The sequence below is a fragment of the Argentina anserina genome, chromosome 6 (assembly GCF_933775445.1).
Source record: "Argentina anserina chromosome 6, drPotAnse1.1, whole genome shotgun sequence".
NCBI classification, from domain to species: Eukaryota; Viridiplantae; Streptophyta; class Magnoliopsida; order Rosales; family Rosaceae; genus Argentina; species Argentina anserina.
The window spans coordinates 7067870-7088872 of record NC_065877.1 but is presented as its reverse complement, the minus strand read 5'-3'; the positions used below and the strand labels follow the sequence as shown (position 1 = coordinate 7088872).

At 38.6% G+C, this 21003-nt stretch overlaps 1 protein-coding gene across 1 annotated transcript; it reads left to right on the top strand.

Moving 5' to 3' along the window:
• Positions 1-2169: 2169 nt before the first annotated feature.
• Positions 2170-3694, top strand: LOC126798133 (tropinone reductase homolog). Its single transcript, XM_050524978.1, has 4 exons — positions 2170-2337; positions 2432-2639; positions 2914-3240; positions 3350-3694. The coding sequence occupies exons 1-4, from the start codon at positions 2255-2257 to the stop codon at positions 3518-3520; spliced, it is 789 nt and encodes a 262-aa protein (XP_050380935.1). The 5' UTR covers positions 2170-2254; the 3' UTR covers positions 3521-3694.
• Positions 3695-21003: the final 17309 nt, after the last annotated feature.

Here is a 21003-nt window from a genome sequence, read left to right as displayed (position 1 = left end):
AAGGGGGACTGCACACTTCTCTTACTAAATTTTGTTTAAAGTTTAACACTTTAGCCTGGTAGAATTGTTATAAAGAAAAAAAAATTGTAATACTGTAATTTGATTCATGATCAGAACCTATGGAACTTTGAGAAAAGCATTCAACTGAGATTACACACTCATGTAATCATATAAGCCTATCAGGCCCTAAACAGATTCAAAGTCCACCTGGGCCACCAAGGCACCAACGATGAATCCTTATCCTCCACAATTTGAGCTTTTCTATTCCTAATGCCCAACTTCTTATCATTCATTTTCAACTTTGTTTGAATGGCATGCCACACGCCGATGATCACCGATCAATTGTTGCTTGATGATGGTTAATGAATCGACATCTCCGTTACGACGTTTTAAGAGTATATATTAACCAACGATTTTTTTGTGTTCAATAAAAAATGCATAAAATAGTCAAACAATAACTTGGTACAATTTGTTAATTCTTACATCGTATACCTTTGAGATTGTCCTCTCTCTGAGGGCTTCTACCAAGAGCCGGGTTTGAGATTGCGAGTGCGGTGACACAAGAGGCTCTCTTTATCAGACCTTGCAGTGACTCCTCTCTATTGCTGGGGCATAGTGTGGCAGTGATGTTCCCCTCCGAAGTCGGTTTTAGATCTTTTACACATTTGGTTGTCTGAAGTTGGTGGCAAGCTAGCAGTCGTCCCGGGGGGTACTTGTGATCTTGGTTGCTGACCTGTGTAGGATGTTTTGAAAGCGCTTGATGCATGGGCTAAATGGGTGGATTAGCAAGCCACCAGATGACATGACAAAGAGTGAGGTTTTGGGCTAAATGCATTAGGCTCTATGTTTTGGGCCAGTTTGGAGGGGGGTTTTGCCACCCTTGTTTCTCACTTTATACTCCAGCAAAAGATAATGCCATCCTCCATACATCGAGATACGACCTCACCATCCGGTTTTCAACGAACATCTTCCTTCTCAAGAATTTGGTCATCGTAGATGAATCTGCTCCTCCATCGCGACCACCATTTGACACCAATGTGACGTCACCATCAGCTCGTTGTACATACAACCCACAACTAGCAAGCACATTTTCTTTCTCCATCCAAGATCCGATGGAGAAAACAATTGCTAAAATTTAAAACTCGTGATAAAGAAGCTCCACTACCATCGTCTCAATGCCTACCGGAGAAGAAAGGAGGATAAAACTCCTCCCTCTCGGCCAGCAGCTGCCGACCTGTTTGAAATATTGGTCAAAATCCACTTTGGAAGAGAATAGGTTTTGACATTGCTTTTTAATTATTTTTTTATTGCATCAATGCATTCTAGTTTACCCAAATAACACATGTACCCTTAACTCAAGTTAGTATACGTGCTTTATAAGAAAGAAGTACTTCAACGAGAGACGATCAGGAGCGGACACCTGCAATTGAGAAAAATGCGAACGCCATCTCATAGAGCTTCTCGCTAGTGTGGATGGCAGCTTCGGCTCCATCCTCAAGGTCATATTAGGGATATTGTGCTAAAATCAGAGTGTATATCAACATTGTGGGCATACTTTATATGGCTTACAGGCAGACTCCATGTCCATACGACTACGCCGATATACACATTTGGCAGCTGCTGAATTCATGAAAAGTCCTGTCCTTATCGGACCAGGTCTAGTGGTAGACTTTCTCTGCGGTCTCTGTAGGTTGTTTCCATAAGTTGCACAACTGTTCGTCAAAATGCACCAACCAATACGCAGTCAATGGTATCTTATTTAGTGCATATGAGCTTCACATTCTCACTAGGATCACCTTCACAAAGTCAAGAACGTCTTATTGCGTTCAGCCGCAATCAGCCCCACTTCAATTTCCCGATCCATGTTTTATATCTAACGGATAACAACCTTTGTATCAAGGTACGTTACAATATATGTCCTGGTAAGAGATTTCCCAGTTCTGATTTGATCGGAATTTAATATATCAAAGTCAAGCATATACGTGTTTTCTTAAACTTCTATTGTTAAATGATGTATTCAACATTTCGATCGTCACAATCACTCACAACTACCAACTAATAGCAAACATTTATAATTTGACTCGGCCCAAAAAAACGGGGGTCACATTATCCCTCCCAACATTTTCTATATATATATTGACAGCTTTGCTAGACATCCAATCATCAAGGTTATTATTGATCCAATCCCCTTATCCGTCATTCAGCTTTGCCTGTTAAAGTCTTCAAGCCACAAAAGTTGCAGAGTAAGCAAGACATGGCTGGAAAAGGATTTAACAGTGAAAGATGGTCTTTAAAGGGCAAGACTGCCCTCGTCACTGGTGGAACGAAAGGCATCGGGTAAATTACATGACCCTACTACACCGTTTTTGTTATCTCCTAGTTCATATTTTAGTTGAGATATATAACTAAGTAATTGTTGGCTATGCATTAGGTACGCAATTGTGGAGGAGCTAGCGGGACTCGGCGCAACTGTACATACCTGTGCTCGTAATGGAGCACTGCTTAATGAGAGGATTCAAGAATGGGAGACTAAGGGATTTAAAGTAAGTTGTTCAGTTTGTGACCTGACCTCTAAATCTCAAAGGGAGGATCTGTTCAATACTGTGTCCTCTGTTTTCGATGGAAAGCTTAACATTCTGGTAAGTTTATTTCCATTTTCGTCTTGCTTTCTTGTGATGAAAGGAATAACATGCACCTGAAAGTTATAACTTGTCCACAAGTACAGGGCAAGTAATTCGCAGATTAGATGAAGTAAAATACTAAATGATGAATGATACCAATTAAACTCTGTTCTGACGCAGAGCCATAGGCCATGCATACAATTCATATGGATTTTATGGTTTTTATTGCTAGAACTTCTGAGATCAAAAGCGGTTACTAATTTAAATAACACTACTATGTGGCTATGTGCAGGTAAATAATGCAGCAACAGTCACGCTCAGAACTACGATCGACTATAGTTTGGAAGATTTCTCAAGCATGATGAGTACCAATGTCGAATCTCCTTACCACCTTTGCCAACTCGCACATCCTCTCTTGAAGGCCTCAGGCAATGGAAGCATTGTATTCATCGCCTCCATCGCTGGGATGAAAGCCCTGCCTAGACTATCTGCCTACGCGGCAACAAAAAGCGCCGTCATCCAGATTTCGAAGAGTTTGGCATGTGAATGGGCACAGGACAGCATTCGAGTAAACACCGTGGCACCGTGGGCTGTCAACACTGGGGTTAAACCTGATAGTGTGAGTATCTCCTCCAAATCCTACAAATTTTTCTTCTTGAAAAATGACCGTGTGTTGTAGTATATACTAATATGATTGATGGCAATCTTACATGACCAATTTCATTCAGGATGAGCATTCTGCTGACTTTAGACGCTTAATAGGTCGAACTCCTATCCGTCGCGTTGCTGATCCCAATGAAATTTCATCCTTGGTGACTTTCCTTTGCCTCCCTGCTGCTTCATACATCACTGGACAAGTTGTTAGTGTTGATGGAGGATTTACAGTTAGCGGCTTCTAGTATACCCAAAATATAGGTTGCCAAGTCTATAACCATATTCTCATACTCACTTCTGTGTTCATAGTTTGACATTTTGAATAAGGTTTGTGCAAACAGTCAAAAGAAAACAAATTACTGTTCGCAAACAAGTCCTTGTAATTTTGTCTGTTTCTATATAAAATTAAGTTTTTGATCTGTCTTCTCTAGTTCCACTGCTGGTTAGATATGTGAACTGTTGGTTGATTGGGAAGTGAGGTCTTAGCCACTAATTACCCAAATTAGTCAACTTATGAAATATGAATGATATTGACGAGTCAGGATTACTCAAAAAATTCTAGATTATGATAATTGTTTTGGTAAACCAATAGACTTTAGAGGAAGAACTATTACAAGTCCATCACACCAAACAAAAAACTTATTAAACAAACAAAAAGTCGCCTTTCGTCTCGTTGCTTGATTTTACCAACTGCGCGTTACTACGAAGATAATATAGCCTGTTTAGAGAAACGAACTACACAATGGAAGTTCATTAACTCATGTATACATTGCTGCTAGCTAGCTCTAGCTACTTCCAGTTCTTGGCAGTTGGCTGACTTGTCTCAAAGTCTTCTTCACAAATTTTGAACGGAAGGCTGTTCTGTCTTTCACATTTAAATGTATAAGTGCAGATTTTTCCTTCTAATTGTTAAGGCTGCTAATAAACAATAGATTAATCAGTCTGGTATCAAACTTTTGATCACTATACCATTAGTCTTTGAACTGATCAATCAAGATACTTAATTAAGGTATGTTTGGTATGTTTCTATACGAACTTCTTTTGCAGGTACAGTATCTCACGTTGTCACTATGTCAGTGTCGCTTTTGTTAGTTACACATTGGAATATGGATGCTTGAAAATGCAGTGGAAATCACTTTCCCGGCCGTGACAATTAGTTCTTATCGGAAGATCAGAGCAAGTGCTTGTGCTTGTAGGAGATCAGCATTGCTTCTAGCTAACTCGATTTTTTAAAAGCACAAACCAAAACCCTCCTCCATAATTTGATAATTCAATGGCTCCGATCTGATGAGCATTAGCTTCTAAGTACATATAAGTGTTGGAAAAAATGGTTGGAAAAACCATTTAAAACCAAATTTTAATTGATTAATTAAATTAAGTTAAACTTATAATTAATCAAAGATGAACATAGATTTGAGTTCTCCATAATGAGGGCTACAAGATCATATGTTTGTTTGTGTAATTTGGTTTGTGGGTGAATAAGAAATTGTCACTCAAAGATGGCTACTTAGAATGAGGGAAAGGTATTTGTCCCACATTGGAAAAGAGAAGTGTTGGAAAGACTTTATATAGAATCCATTGTGTATGGATTGTAAAGTGTGTAAGCCCCCTTATACCCTCTCACGCACGCGCAGGGGGTGCAAATCCTAGGTCGCAAGGGAAACTCGTGTATGAGGTATGCCCGTGCGACCTGCGGACACGAATGCAACACCGAATTGAGGGTCGGAACGCAGATTCTTTTTGCATTTCCGAAAATTCGGTTTTGACTTTTCAAATTCTCTCGACTGTTCAAATTCTTCTTTTGTAACAACTGAGTTATTGTGTGTTATGGAGAATTATAACAGAATTGAAATCAATGTTTGTAACATATGTAACTCATATATGTTATGATCTTTTGATTTCTATAACCGCCATCTTATTTATTGCTGATTGCAAATCCTCACAGTATAAATAGCCACCATCCTTTCATTGTAAAATCATCCCATTCGAAACACATTTCTCTCCCACTCTCAAAGTTCTTAGTTCTTCTCTGGTGATAGATAGAGGTACCTTTCGAGTTCGTTGAGGGTTCTAGTTAGTAGTGCAACTTTCTAGAATTGTTTAGTCGTTATATCCTGGGAGACAAACGCCAAACATCCTTGCACCGGTAGAGGAGGCGTAAACGTCTTAAGGACAGTGTGGTATCACACACGTCTCGACTATTTCTTCCATCACAAATCGTTCGGTATTTTTGTTGAATTTCTTTTCGTGTTCTTCATTTCTGATTATTTATAATTCAGTTTATTAAATTATATATGCAATATATCACTGATTTTTATAACAATAAGGACAGAAGGAGAATTATAAATACTCTTTAAGTTCTCGATCACCTTAATATATGGATCAATTGTTTTCTACGGGTCAAAAACCTTGTACGTTATTGTCAAGACCATATTATTTATTTCCACTGAATGCACTATTCACATGTTGAAATCTCATTATTTTAGGTACATTTAAAGTCGAATATATATATATATATATATTACATGATTAATAAAATCATTCTGACAAGTGAAAGTTCAATACGGACTTCCGATAGCAATTCATAACACGGGCTCATTTTTTATTGAAACAGAAATTAATTTATTCTCAACCGGCTTAGCTCGAAGAACATTAACAAATCTCAAATACGCAAATTTCTAGTTTGAATAACTGATGTAGGCACATGGACATAATTGCACAAACAAACCTCTCAAACTTTGCAAGCTCTGAGGATGATTGTTTATCATCTTTCGATCTTGTGTAGACATCTTGTTAGTTAGTTAGTCGATCTTGTGTCTCAGTTAGAGTCGGGTTGTTATCATTTTGAGCGCAGTTCGGGGCATGGTATCCTATTAATTCACTAGCTGATGCTGATTATCATTTTGAGCTTGCGGAATCTCAAAATCTTTCCTGAACATCATCCAATATCACAAGAACATTTTTGCCTTGTATCCTGGCACAGAGACGACTTGCTCTTCCGCCTATAGTTTCATCCGGAAGATTGTCCATCCTCAACTGCTCAACAATTTTCTTTTGAATTGCTTCCAGGTTTGCATCCTTTTTCACATCTAGTAGGATAACCACAAAGCTAATGAAATTTTAAAGAGTTGGGAGCTGGGAGTTCTGGTGATGCGTGATGCAGCTAGTCTCTGTCCTTAGGGAAAAACCTGAGAAGTTCAACGGTTTGCATTTCAAGAGGTGGCAACAAAAGATGATGTTTTATCTGACCACTCTTAATCTTGCAAGATTTTTGACGGAGAATGCTCCTGAGTTAAAGGAAGATGACCATGGCGATCAAGCAAAGATTACTTATGTAGGAATTATATCATGAATGGTCTAGCCGACTCATTGTACAATGTGTACATTAGCATGGGAACGGCAAAGGAGCTATGGGAATCCTTGGAGAAAAAATATAAAACCGAGGATGCCGGCGCCAAGAAGTTTATCGTGAGCCGCTTCCTTGATTATAAAATGGTGGATTCCAAAACTGTAATGAGTCAATTCTCTAAGATTCAGCTAATCCTGCATGAGATTCATGCTGAAAGAATGCAACTAGGTGAAAGTTTTCAAGTGGCATGTGCTATTGAAAAGTTACCACCTGCTTGGAAAGACTTCAAGAATTATTTGAAGCACAAGCGAAAGGAAATGACCATGGAGGATCTAGAGGTTAGACTTCGCATTGAGGAAGACAACCGAGGATCCGAAAAGAAAACATGGATCAATGGCGTCTCTGCCAAGGCAAACATGATGGAACATGGTCAAGGTTCCAAGAACAAGAAAGGCAAGTATCAAGGGTCCAAGCTGGGGCCGAAAGGAGGCATCTCCAAGAAGCCAAGGTTTGAAGGCAAGTGCTACAACTGTGACGAGACTGGTCACAAGTCTGTGGACTGCAACAAACCAAAGAGGAACAAAAAGAGAGAGGCAAACCTGATTGAAGCCGTCACTCAGGAGGTTGCAGACATGAACCTCTGTTGTATGATATCAGATGATAGCATGGAAAAAGTCAGTGATTATGACTGGGGACTAAATGACTTAGAGCTATGGTATGACCAAGCTAAGTTTTTGGATTGATCTGTAGAACAGAACTGAAATTATCGAATAAATTGATGTATGTTCTTAAGGGTTTTATGAGTATAAAACTCTGTGTTGACAAATGTGTTTTGTCTGAAATTAACATAGAGCCATGGGTGGTGGATTGTTTATTGTCAAAAACTAGTTATTACACCTATATGGGTCTTTCTAATTTATGGTAGTGAAGAATATAATATATGTCAATTAACATGCACAAGTGTGAACTGGTGTAGAGACAAAACTGATTAGATCATCTTCCAAAGTGTTGAAAGAAACAATGAACCCCTTGATCTGATTCATACATATGTGTGTGATTTAAAATCAACGGTATCTAGAGGGAATAATAAATACTTTATTACCTTCATAAATGATAGCACGAAATATTGCTATGTGTATTTGCTAAAATGCAAAAGTGAGGCCATAAAATAAGGTTGAGAACCAACTTAACAAGAAAATTAAGGCACTAAGAAGTGACCGAGGGGGTGAGTATAAATCGCCATTTGCTGAGACTTGTGCTCAGAATGGGATATGATGAATGGTGTAGCAAAACACAAAAATCATACTCTAAAGGATATGATGAATGTTATGCTACTCAGTTTTGGGATGCCACCCAACATGTGGGGAGACGCGATTTTCACGGCAAAATACCTTTTAAATAAGGTGCCCAAAAGGAAAGAAGAGAAAACTCCATATGAGTTATGGAAAGGGAGAAAACCATCCTACAAATACTTAAAAGTATGGGGATGTTTGGCAAAAGTGAAAATTCCTAAACCTAAAAGGGTGAAGAATTGGCCTAAAACAGTGATTGCATCTTTATTGGATATGCACATAACAGTTCGGCTTATCGATTCCTAGCCCACGATTCGAATATTCCTGAAATTCATAAGGATACGATAATGGAATCGAGAAATGCATCTTTCTTTGAAAATGTATTTCCACGGAAGTCTAGAGAGGAATTTAATTCTTCTAAACGGGCACGTGAAGACAATCGAGCCAAAACTGATGATGCTCAGGATCAAGAATCTGAGTCGAAGTCCGAATCTGAGTCTGAGGTTGAACCTAGACGAAGTAAAAGGGCAAGGACCGCAAAGTCCTATGGACCTGACTTCTTGTCATATATGGTTGAAGGTGATCCCCGTACCTTCAAAGAGACAGTTAGCTCTATTGATGGTCCTCTATGGAAAGAAGCAATCAAAAGTGAGGTTGACTCCATCATGCAAAATCACACTTGGGAATTAGTGGATTTGCCACCTGGATGTAAGCCTTTGACTTCCAAGTGGATTTTCAAAACGAAATTAAAAGTTGATGGGTCAATAGACAAGTACAAGGCTAAACCTGTTATTAAAGGCTATAGGCAAAATGAGGGTTTGGTTTATTTTGACACTTATTCTCCTGTGACGAGAATAACATCCATACGGATGGTACTTGCAAGTGCAGCGTTGCACAAACTTAAAGTACACCAAATGGATGCAAAGACGTCTTTCCTAAATGGAGATGTAGAAGAAGAAATCTACATGGAACAGCCAGAAGGGTTTTCTGCTCCTTCTCAGAGTAAGAAGGTGTGCAGATTGGTTAAGTCATTATATGGCTTAAAACAAGTACCAAAACAATGGCATGAGAAATTTGATAATGCCATGATCACCAGTGGATTTAGAATAAATGAAGGTGATAAGTGTGTATATATCAAAGACACTGAAAATGGATATATCATTTTATGTCTGTATGTGGATGATATGCTTATCGGTGGGAGCAACGATAAGATGATCAAGTCTACTAAAGACATGTTGAATTCTAAGTTTGACATGAAAGACTTGGGACGTGCTGATGTCATTTTAGGAATTAAAATTACGAGAACATCAGAAGGGCTAGTGTTGAGTCAAACACACTATGTGGACAATATTCTTGGGAAATTTGACAAGGAAGGTTCTGGAATTGTCAGAACTCCTGTAGATTTGAATCTACATTTGTCCAAGAATAAAGGTGAAAGTGTTTCTCAATTAGAGTATTCAAAGAATAATTGGGAGTCTAATATACTTAACAAGTTGTACAAGATCTAGCTTATGCGGTTCATAAGCTAAGTAGGTACACGAGTAATCCTGGAGCTATGCATTGGCAAGCGATTGGAAGAGTACTCAAATACCTAAGGTATACTCGTACCTACGGGTTGCACTACACATCATACCCAGCTGTTATAGAAGGGTTCAATGATGCGAACTGGATATCTGACATGAAAGACTCAAAGTCTACTAGCGGATATGTATTTACGCTAGGGGGTTCAGCCGTGTCCTGGAAGTCCTCAAAACAAACAGCTATAACTACATCCACAATGGAGTCTGAGTTTGTAGCACTAGACAAATGTGGGGAGGAAGCAGAATGGCTACGCCAGTTCATAGAGGACATTCCTAGATGGACAAAACCTGTGCCTGCGATTGGTATACATTGTGCAGGGCACAGAGTAAGATGTATAATGGTAAGTCTAGACACATTCGTCGAAGACATAATACCATTAGACAACTACTCTCAACTGGAGTTATCTCTATAGACTATGTAAAGTCTAAGGATAATATTGCTGATCCTTTAACTAAAGGGTTAAACAGAGAGTTAGTTGAAAAATCATCGAAGGGAATGGGACTAAAGCCCATTGGAAATTAAAAATCACTACAGTGGATACCCAACCTAGCTGACTGGAGATCCCAAGATCTAGGTTCAAAAGGGAAAACCAAACTGTAGAGATTTGTTCGGATCACTGTGGGGAGTTCCCCAAGTCCATTCCTATGATAAAAACCAGTGATACCCGTAAAGGATAAGGTTAAGTTAAAACTTTTAATGATTCTTATGCATCGAGAAATCGAGCAGAGTAATGCGGGTTACTCTTAATTAAGAGATCACCTATGCAAGAGAGAAGTGGGGCCGTTTCTAGGGGAGTTAATGAGGGCATAACTCTTATCAAACTACTTGCAGAACCAGGCGTGTGTTCCATGGCTAAAATGGGCACAAAAATGAGAACCGAAGTGTACCAGGGAGACTCCTGTGTAAAGTATGTTATCATTTACACAAATGACGAATAGTTCAAAGACATCGCGTCTACTATTTAGTTAGTAAAGTAAGCATACTTTTATAAGGGAAGGTTCAAAGGGTCAAACCTACCTATCCTATGCAGGTTTCAACCGTAGAAATCTATCACCAAATTCTATCGAGTCTTTGGTGGCCAATTTCATTCATGTGGGGAATTGTTGGAAACAATGGTTGGAAAAACCATTTAAAACCAAATTTTAATTGATTAATTAAATTAAGTTAAACTTATAATTAATCAAAGATGAACATAGATTTGAGTTCTCCATAATGAGGGCTACAAGATCATATGTTTGTTTGTGTAATTTGGTTTGTGGGTAAATAAGAAATTGTCACTCAAAGATGGCTACTTAGAATGAGGGAAAGGTATTTGTCCCACATTGGAAAAGAGAAATGTTGGAAAGACTTTATATAGAATCCATTGTGTATGGATTGTAAAGTGTGTAAGCCCCCTTATACCCTCTCGCGCACGCGCAGGGGGGTGCAAATCCTAGGTCGCAAGGGAAACTCGTGTATGAGGTATGCCCGTGCGACATGCGGACACGAATGCAACACCGAATTGAGGGTCGGAACGCAGATTCTTTTTGCATTTCCGAAAATTCGGTTTTGACTTTTCAAATTCTCTCGACTGTTCAAATTCTTCTTTTGTAACAACTGAGTTATTGTGTGTTATGGAGAATTATAACAGAATTGAAATCAATGTTTGTAACATATGTAACTCATATATGTTATGATCTTTTGATTTCTATAACCGCCATCTTATTTATTGCTGATTGCAAATCCTCACAGTATAAATAGCCACCATCCTTTCATTGTAAAATCATCCCATTCGAAACACATTTCTCTCCCACTCTCAAAGTTCTTAGTTCTTCTCTGGTGATAGATAGAGATACCTTTCGCGTTCGTTGAGGGTTCTAGTTAGTAGTGCAACTTTCTAGAATTGTTTAGTCGTTATATCCTGGGAGACAAACGCCAAACATCCTTGCACCGGTAGAGGAGGCGTAAACGTCTTAAGGACAGTGTGGTATCACACACGTCTCGACTATTTCTTCCATCACAAATCGTTCGGTATTTTTGTTGAATTTCTTTTCGTGTTCTTCATTTCTGATTATTTATAATTCAGTTTATTAAATTATATATGCAATATATCACTGATTTTTATAACAATAAGGACAGAAGGAGAATTATAAATACTCTTTAAGTTCTCGATCACCTTAATATATGGATCAATTGTTTTCTACGGGTCAAAAACCTTGTACGTTATTGTCAAGACCATATTATTTATTTCCACTGAATGCACTATTCACATGTTGAAATCTCATTATTTTAGGTACATTTAAAGTCGAATATATATATATATATATATATTACATGATTAATAAAATCATTCTGACAAGTGAAAGTTCAATACGGACTTCCGATAGCAATTCATAACACGGGCTCATTTTTTATTGAAACAGAAATTAATTTATTCTCAACCGGCTTAGCTCGAAGAACATTAACAAATCTCAAATACGCAAATTTCTAGTTTGAATAACTGATGTAGGCACATGGACATAATTGCACAAACAAACCTCTCAAACTTTGCAAGCTCTGAGGATGATTGTTTATCATCTTTCGATCTTGTGTAGACATCTTGTTAGTTAGTTAGTCGATCTTGTGTCTCAGTTAGAGTCGGGTTGTTATCATTTTGAGCGCAGTTCGGGGCATGGTATCCTATTAATTCACTAGCTGATGCTGATTATCATTTTGAGCTTGCGGAATCTCAAAATCTTTCCTGAACATCATCCAATATCACAAGAACATTTTTGCCTTGTATCCTGGCACAGAGACGACTTGCTCTTCCGCCTATAGTTTCATCCGGAAGATTGTCCATCCTCAACTGCTCAACAATTTTCTTTTGAATTGCTTCCAGGTTTGCATCCTTTTTCACATCTAGTAGGATAACCACAAAGCTAATGAAATTTTAAAGAGTTGGGAGCTGGGAGTTCTGGTGATGCGTGATGCAACTAGTCTCTGTCCTTGGGAGCACTAATGATGACGAGTGATACTGGAGCAAGAAATTTGTTCTCCCATCATGTTTAAGTTTCGTGCACACTACATGTTTGACAGATTGCCTCACTCAGGAAGAAACTGTAGGGGAGGACATTTTTGACCAAGTAAAGATTTCACCGCCGCTTGTCCATGGGCTTTCTTGTGTCCACTGGAGGAGGCTCCTCGTCCTCAACATGTTCCCAAAGCAAAATCATTTGCCTCTATTCTCTCCAACTCAATTGAGTTTTCGGTCTCTCTAAGCCAATTGCCTGCTCCGGTCAAACGCAGAGACATGATTTATGTCAAGATCAATGAAGCTCTCTACCAGGAGCAACTGAAAAGCTTCACAACCAATTTGATTGGTAGGTTGTTATTGTGTAAGGGTTCTGTCCCAATGAAAACATCTGTTCTCAAGGGTTTGTTTGCCGATTTATGGAAGCCATCAGCGCCATGGCGTTTAGTTCTACTCGGGAAATGCTACTTTGATATTCACTTCGGCATTGAGGATGATTTACGCAGAGTTTGGGGGTGGTATATGCACTCTACCTGATAGTCTCTTCCGATTGTCGCAATGGAAACCTGACTTTGTCCCTGGGGATGTCCATCCACAAACACATGCCCAATTTTGGGTCAGGATGTATGGTTTGAGCCAAGATTACTGGCATCTTCGACATCTCATGGAGATTGCTTGTGGAGTGGGCATGCTCTTGCAGTTGGACAAGACTACCAAGGAGCGTGAGTTCGGTTACTATGCTCGTATGCTAGTAGATGTTGATCTTGCAAATGAATTGCCATCTTCGCTCATGGTCGAGCGTGAGACACATTGTTTTCCTATTGAGATTATTTATGAGAATATGTGCACTCATTGTGGTATGGTTGGGCATATGGCCGATCGTTGTAGACAATTACAAGGTGATCCAAAGCCTCGTCATTCTGAGAAGTCGATTTCGAAACCGAAGGTCCGACAAGAATACAGAGTAAAAGAGAAGGTTTCAAATGATCAAAGTATAGAGACTCAACCATCAGTTAGTCCAACTGAAATTAATGGTACGGTTCCATCATGTGCAGAAACATGTACAGTGATAACACAAGTTGATCAAAGGATGAATTTTGAGTCGAGAGACACTGATGAAGGAATAACTATTGAAGACAATGGGAGAGACATTGATGAAGGGGCAACTATTAAAGATGATAGAGCTTTGGTTACAAGGCCATGTACTCTTACTTCTAGTGAAAATCAGTTTGTCATTCTAGCTCAGGAGGCTATTGTGGGGGCTGCTAATGAATTAATTGAGCAATTGGCAGACCAAGTGTTACAGGGGCTAAATGCTCAGATCCTTGATGTAGAGAACTCAATGGTGGTTACTAATAAGGCTTTGGATGATGTTGATGGCTCATTCCCCACCCCCTTAACGAAGACAAAAGACAATGCAACTGTGGTTCGAGATCCAGAGGAAGGTATGACTGTTGTTCTTTCTAGATCCCAGTAAAAGAAGCAAAAAATAAAAATGCGGGAGAATTTACTACAAGAACAAGCTTTGGACCGTTATCATACCCATAGTAGGGTTCCCACCTCACGTCTTAACCTATGAATATCATTTTTTGGAATGCTCGAGGTATGGGCAACGCCTCCACTCGTCGAGTCTTCAGTATGATGGTTTGCAAATACAAAGCTGATATTATTGGTATTTCTGAACCTTTTATTAATTTAAGTTCACTTAAATCTTCCTTTTGGCATTATTTAAAGATGTTTTCAGCAACTGTGAATGACAGGGGGACCAACCTCCAAATATTTGGCTCTTATGTGATCAAGCTATTCAACCTACTGTGTTACTAGCTACGGACCAGCATCTCACAATTTCTTGCACTTTGAACAATGTTAATTGTATTTTGGCTTGGGTTTATGCAAGAACTACGGTAACAGAGCGTCACCGGCTTTGGAATGATCTATTTCATGTTTAAAATGCATTTGTTCAGGGACCCTGGATAGTGTTGGGTGACTTTAATTGTGTCTTGGGTGCTCATGAAAAATGAGGTGGAATTCTTTCCAATGCCGTTTCATGTTCAGACTTTCAGGACATGTCAACTAATTGTGAATTGGTTCATCTTCCTACTAAAGGATCGCCTTATACCTAAACGAATAGAAGGGGTGTTGGTACAAGTCTTGAAATAAGGCTTGATCGGTGTCTTAGCAATTTCTCTTAGATGGATGTTTGACGCAATTTGGAGTGCACTACTTTTCCTCATTTGTCCTCATATCATTGCCCTCTTTTAGTGTCTTTTTCAAAGCTTATACCTAACCAAAGATCACCATTTCGGTTCCATCGCATGTGGCTAGATCATCCAATTTTTCTTTCTTTGGTGAAGGAGGAGGTTTGGCAGAGTTCTCATTTCTATGGTAATCCAATATTTGTTTTGGCTTCTAAGATGCGAACTCTTAAACAGCAGATTCAAGTTTGGAATAAAGCTGAGTTTGGGGATGTAAACATATGGTGGAGAAGTCATTTGATGATTTGCATATAATTCAGCGGGAAATTGCTAGCTTGGGTCTTTCTGATGACTTTCTTTCTAGGGAGAGTGTTGTCAGTGCTCAAGTTCATGAGACTCTTTTGCTTCAAGAGAAATTTTTGTGTGATAAATCAAGAATAAAATGGCTTACTGAAGGTGACTGAAACTCTTCTTTCTTCCATGCGATGGTTAAAGTCTGGCATCTTAAATAGTCATTATCAATTATGAGAGATGGAAACAATATTATTGATGACCCAAAAGAGATTAGTGATCATGTGGTAAATTATTTCAATGGCCTCTTCACAGCATATTCTTTTGTAAGAGACACTGGTCTAGATACTCAGGTAATTCCTAATCTCGTGACTACTGAGGATAATGCTATGTTAACAGTCATTCCCACATCTGAGGAAATATTTCAGACTATGTGTTCCATGGATCATAATAGTTCTCCTGGTCCAGATGGTTTTGGTGGAATTTTTTTATGAAGTGTTGATCAGTTGTTGGTGCAGAGGTAGTCCAAGTTGTTCAGAGTTTTTTCAAGTCTGGATACATTCTCCCCCACTTCAATTCCAATTTAATGATCTTGATTCATAAAGTCCTTGGAGCAGACACGGTAACGCAGTTGCGTCCTATTGCTATGGCGAATTTTATTTTCAAGCTTACACAAAGATTTTAGCTGACCGTTTAGGAAATATTGCCACTCGGATTATTTCACCCAACCAAAGTGCTTTTCTTAGAGGCCGCACTATTGCAAACCCCATTATATTGACTTCAGAATGCATTAACCTCTTGGATCGTAATTGTAAGGGCGGTAACATTGCAATTAAATTTGATGTGCAAAAGGCATTTGACATGCTTGATTGAGGTTTCTTACTTCGGGTTTTGAAGGCTTTTGGTTTTTCAGATCCTTTTTGTAACTGGATTAAAGCAATTTTGGGGTCTGCACACTTATCAATTTTAGTTAATGGTGAGATGGAAGAGTTTTTTCCTTGTTCTCATGGTGTTCGCCAAGGAGATCATTTGTCACATATTCTCTTTTGTCTTGCGGAAGAGGTTTTAAGTAGAGGTCTCACTAAGCTGGTTGATGATGGACTTATTGATTTACTGTCAGCTCCTCTTGGTATTACTTCAACCTCACATGTTCTATTTGCAGATGACATTATGGTTTTTATGCGGGGTACCAAGAGATGTTTGAAGAATCTAATGAAGTTTATGGAGAAATATGGCTTGAATTCAGGGTAAAGAGTCAATAAATCTAAATCGCTTGTGTTCCATGGGAAATATGCTCATTGTAGACGCTTTGTTATCCGGAAAATTTTGAGTGTAAAGCAGGGGTCTCTTCCATTCACATACCTTAGGGTTCCGATTTTCCAGAAACGTCCCAAGATGGTGTATTTTCCGGCCATTGCAGATAGAGTGAGATGCAAGTTGTCATCTTGGAAAGGTTCTCTGTTGTCGCAGGCTGGTAGGCTACAACTTATTCAGTCAATGATTCAAGGCATTTTAATTTATAGTTTTCAGATTTATGAGTGGCTGACTGGTTTATTTCATGACATTCAATCTTGGATCAGGAATTTTTTTTGGACTGGAGACCTTTTGAAAATAGGCATGCCTCTTGTTGCTTGGCGTCATTGTTATAAACCCAAAGAGGAATGAGGTTTGGGTTACGTGATCTATTTGAGACTAATCGTACTCTTCTAATAAAGAGATATTGGGAGATGCTCTCTTCTTCCTCTCCAGCCTCTATTTTGCTTATATCGTTTTTTGAAAGATGATTTCCAACCTATAAAGTCTTACAAGAGATCTTCAGTTTGGTTGGGTCTCAAAAAAGTTTGGCCAATGTTTTTAAATTCTTTGCATTGAAGTGTTGGTGATGGTAAAATAATATCTTTTTAGCAAGATAATTGGTTGGGTGAGCCTTTTGCCACTAGTGTTGGAGTAAATGGCTCTATTCCACATCATGCTAAGGTGAATGATGTTATTGTTGATTCTCATTGGGTTCTCCCAGCAGATTTTATTTCTTCATTCCCTCAAGCAGCAGAAAAAATTGAGCGCATTGCTCTGCCTGATGCAGACACATCTGACTCTCTTTTATGACAGCACTTCTCCTCAAAGAATTCTGACAGCAAAAGAAGCTTTTGTTTTCTTCTCAAATCATGGAGAGCATAAAGATCGGGGTAAAGTGATATGGAGTAAAACAATTCAACCCCACAAAAATCTTGTTGTTTCGAAGCTCTTCATGGGCGTTTACTAACTGATGATGTTTTACAACGACGAGGTTTTTCACTTCCATCCCGTTGCTCCTTTTATGGAAGTCATGCAGAATCAGGTACACATCTTCTTTTGCATTGTTATGAAATTGTGGCTTTATGGAAATTGGTTTGCCTTCTATTTTATCATTCATTCTCGCCTTGGGGTACCCTTGATGAAGTGTTTAATGGTGTTGGTATTTCAGCGTTCTCAAAACCTAAACGTCAACTTTGGTTTCTAGTCTCCTGTAATCTAATTTGCTTTATTTGGATCATTAGGAATCTGGTGCGTTTCGAAGGTAAGATTTTTAATGTGTTGGAAGCCCAACGTCATGTTTTGGAATTGTTCAGAGAATCTGCTATGCATTCTTTTCATCCTTATAAGAAGCATCACGAGATATCTATTTTCTATATTCTTGGTATCTCACAGCTGTCTGCCAATGCTACCAGCTTCATCCCGTCCTTTGATTAAAAGTTTATTGGCTGAGGGTTTGCTATTTGCTAGGAGTTTTTATATCTATGGTTTTGTTTATCCTCTTTGTTGGAGTTTATCAGACATATGAGATCAGGTTTTTTGCCCCCCCCCTCCTTTGTTAAATAAATTAAAAAAAGTTTCAAAAAAAAAGAGTCGGGTTGTTGCTCTATTAGTGTTAGTATGGACTTTCAGTTTGAAGTCTAGTAGAGTAGGGTTGTTGCCCCATTAGTGTCAGTATGGACTTTCAATTGAAGTCTAGTGTGAGCAACTTGTTAGCTCTAAAATCAATGTAATTTCATTACTAATGAAGTATTTAATTGATAAAAAAATGCAGAAGAAGTAACAATACATATGATAGATGCCCACGAAAGTGCGAATATATGTGAAGGTGACGAGTGAATTACTGTTATCTTGGGAGCAAATTATTTGGTAAAAGAGTGCTGCTACTAGATGATTGTCAGCATGAGTCATATAATGTAATTTAGGAATGTACATCGTGTAGTTAATACTTATATATTCTGTATATGGTAGTACGTAGGGTTGTAGTATAATATATTCTCTATATGTAACCTCCAGAGTGAGATGAATAGATATTGGAAAATTCATTCTCTAAATTGTGTCATACTTGGTTGGTATCATAGCAAATATTTGAAAGTACTTTGTCTCTTGGTTTTTCCGCTGCAATTTATCTATGGAATTAAACCCCATCATTAGGGTTTTATTGTCTCTTTTCGTCTACATCGTCAAAATCAGACCAATCATCTCCTTTAGCTCTGTCCATCTGTGTTCAGAGAAGTTCATTTTCTTTTTTGGGACCCCCAAGGTTTGATTTGGGCACCCAGTCAGATCGACATATTCAGTCAAGTTGAAATTCGGCATCATCTAGTCGTCTTCTCAGTTCGATTTCTTTTGGTCGGCGTTCTCTAGTTCTACTATCGTCAATCCAGTCCCGGCGTCATTAACCCAGAACCTTGTCTGCATTGTTTTTCAAGCATCCCCAAGCTTCGCTCCAGATCCGGTCGTGTTCGACCTAAGTTCATTTTGGTTTCTTTCTCACAGTCGCATCTCCTCTGGCATTGTCAATGTGACGTCGATGGTTCAATCCCGTCCCATGTCGGCGTTTTTTTTTCCGACCCTCTGTATCAGTCTGCACCAGATCCGGTTTTGTATCTCAGTCTGCCGTCGTAGATCTGTTAGACCCGACTTCTAGTTTGCTCGACCCGGTTTTTGATTTGATCTGATCCACTCCATTACGCCCAAGTCACCTAGGCTCAGATTTACCGTCTGCGCCTAAAGGTTTTATTAGTGCACCCCAGCCACTGTTTGGCCAGACATCGTACACCTAATTAAAAAAAATGTCATGTGTGTACATGGGAAATCTAGCTAGATGCTCAAGTTTCAGAAAGAAAGCTTGAAATTGAGTTCTGAAACTTTGGATTATTAGAAGAATATGGGTTGCAAGGAGACCGCTAGGTTATGTCTTCATTGATTTTGTCCACATGAGAGATGATGAGAGTGCTATTTGGGAATTAAATGGGAAGAATGGCTGGAGAGTTGAGTTTTCACATGATTCTAGACATGATATGGATTAATATTCCTCTAACGGTAATATCACTCGAGCAGGTGGTAAGATCGGTATGACTTTGAAAAATTCTAACTTTGTTGGTTCTGATACTTGAATTATTGATTATGGTGCCTATGATCATATGACTAATGATAAATCTTATTTCATTACTGAGTTGTCTTCTCCACCAGTATCTTATGTCACTAATGCTAATGGTGAGGCTTTTCATGTGCTAGGGAAAGGATTAGTTCGTATCACTCCTATTTTAGAACTCCATAATGTTCTATATGTACCCGACTTATTACATCACTTATTATATGTTCCCCAATTGAATATTGAGTCTCAATGCTTTGTAACCTTCAGAGACATTCCAAAGAGCCTACAGTCACATATATGAGGTATTATGTGTCTTTTATTGATGATTGCACTAGGTCGTCATTGGTTGTTCTCCTTCGAATCAAAGATGAGAATTTCTTTACTTTTCAACTTTTTCATACTCGTGTCCAAACATAATATAATAATACCATTATGATTCTTCGTCGATAATGGAGGAGGGGGGAGTATGTTAATCATGTTTTTCAAAGACCATGGGATTATTCACTAAATCATATGTCAACGAAAACTAGAGTAAAATGCGGTGTCCAAAGGGAAAAACCATAATCTTCTTGATATGGCTCGTTCCATTCTTTTTAGTGCTCATACTAAGTATTTGTGGGGTGATGTTGTAGCAGCTTCAGCTCATTTTATTAATCATCTTCCATCTATTGTCCTTAAGGAAAAAGTTCCTCTTCAGGTTTTTGCATCTCATGTGTCCATTCCCTTTTTTCACAATATATAGCCCGTGGTTTTGGTTGTGTGACTTTTGTTCATGTCCCTAAAAGCCAGAGCAAGTCAAAGTTGAATCCCCGAGCGATTAATTGTGTGTTTGTTGGATATGGAAGAAAATCGAAGGGATACAAGTGTTATCATCCACCTACTAAGAAGTACTATGTCACTATGTATGTTATTTTTCTTTGAGAACATGTATTATTTTACATCTCCTGATACAACTATTCAGAAAGAGCATTCATATTTTAAAGCGTTGTATCATGGCGAGGAGGAGGAATCAGTAAGAGTTATTATTAGAAATACTTTGACTCCACTAGTGGAAGCTCATTCTGAGGTAGAAACTTCAAATAACTAGGTACCAATAGTAGCAGACACTCATTCAGAGGTACAAGCTTCATATAACCAAGTTCCAGCAGTATCAGAAGCTTCATCAGAGGTAGAAAAACTAGACACCCATGTTTTAGAAGGAGAACACAATAATTAAGAGCACATATGCCCCTCCTACCATCACTCATACCCCTGACCAACAGTTTTCTGGTGTAGAAGATCACTCATATGAGGGATATTCATGTACTAGTACTAGTATTGGGTCTAATAATGGGCAATATGTACTACTAAACATGTCTACTAGAGGTCAGCCCCCCAAATGATATGAACCCAATTTACATGCCAAATCAAAATATCTAGTAGCTAACTATATGTCCACTAAGAGATTATCAAAGTCATATAAATTTTTTGTGAATCAAATATATGTTGTATCAGTACCTAACAATGTGCATGATGCATTGGGGTATCTAAAGTGGAGGAAAACAATGGAATAAGAGATGGAGGCATTACAAAAAAATGATATTTGAGAATTTGTGTCTCCACCACATGGCAAGAAAGCTATAGGTTGTTGTTAGGTGT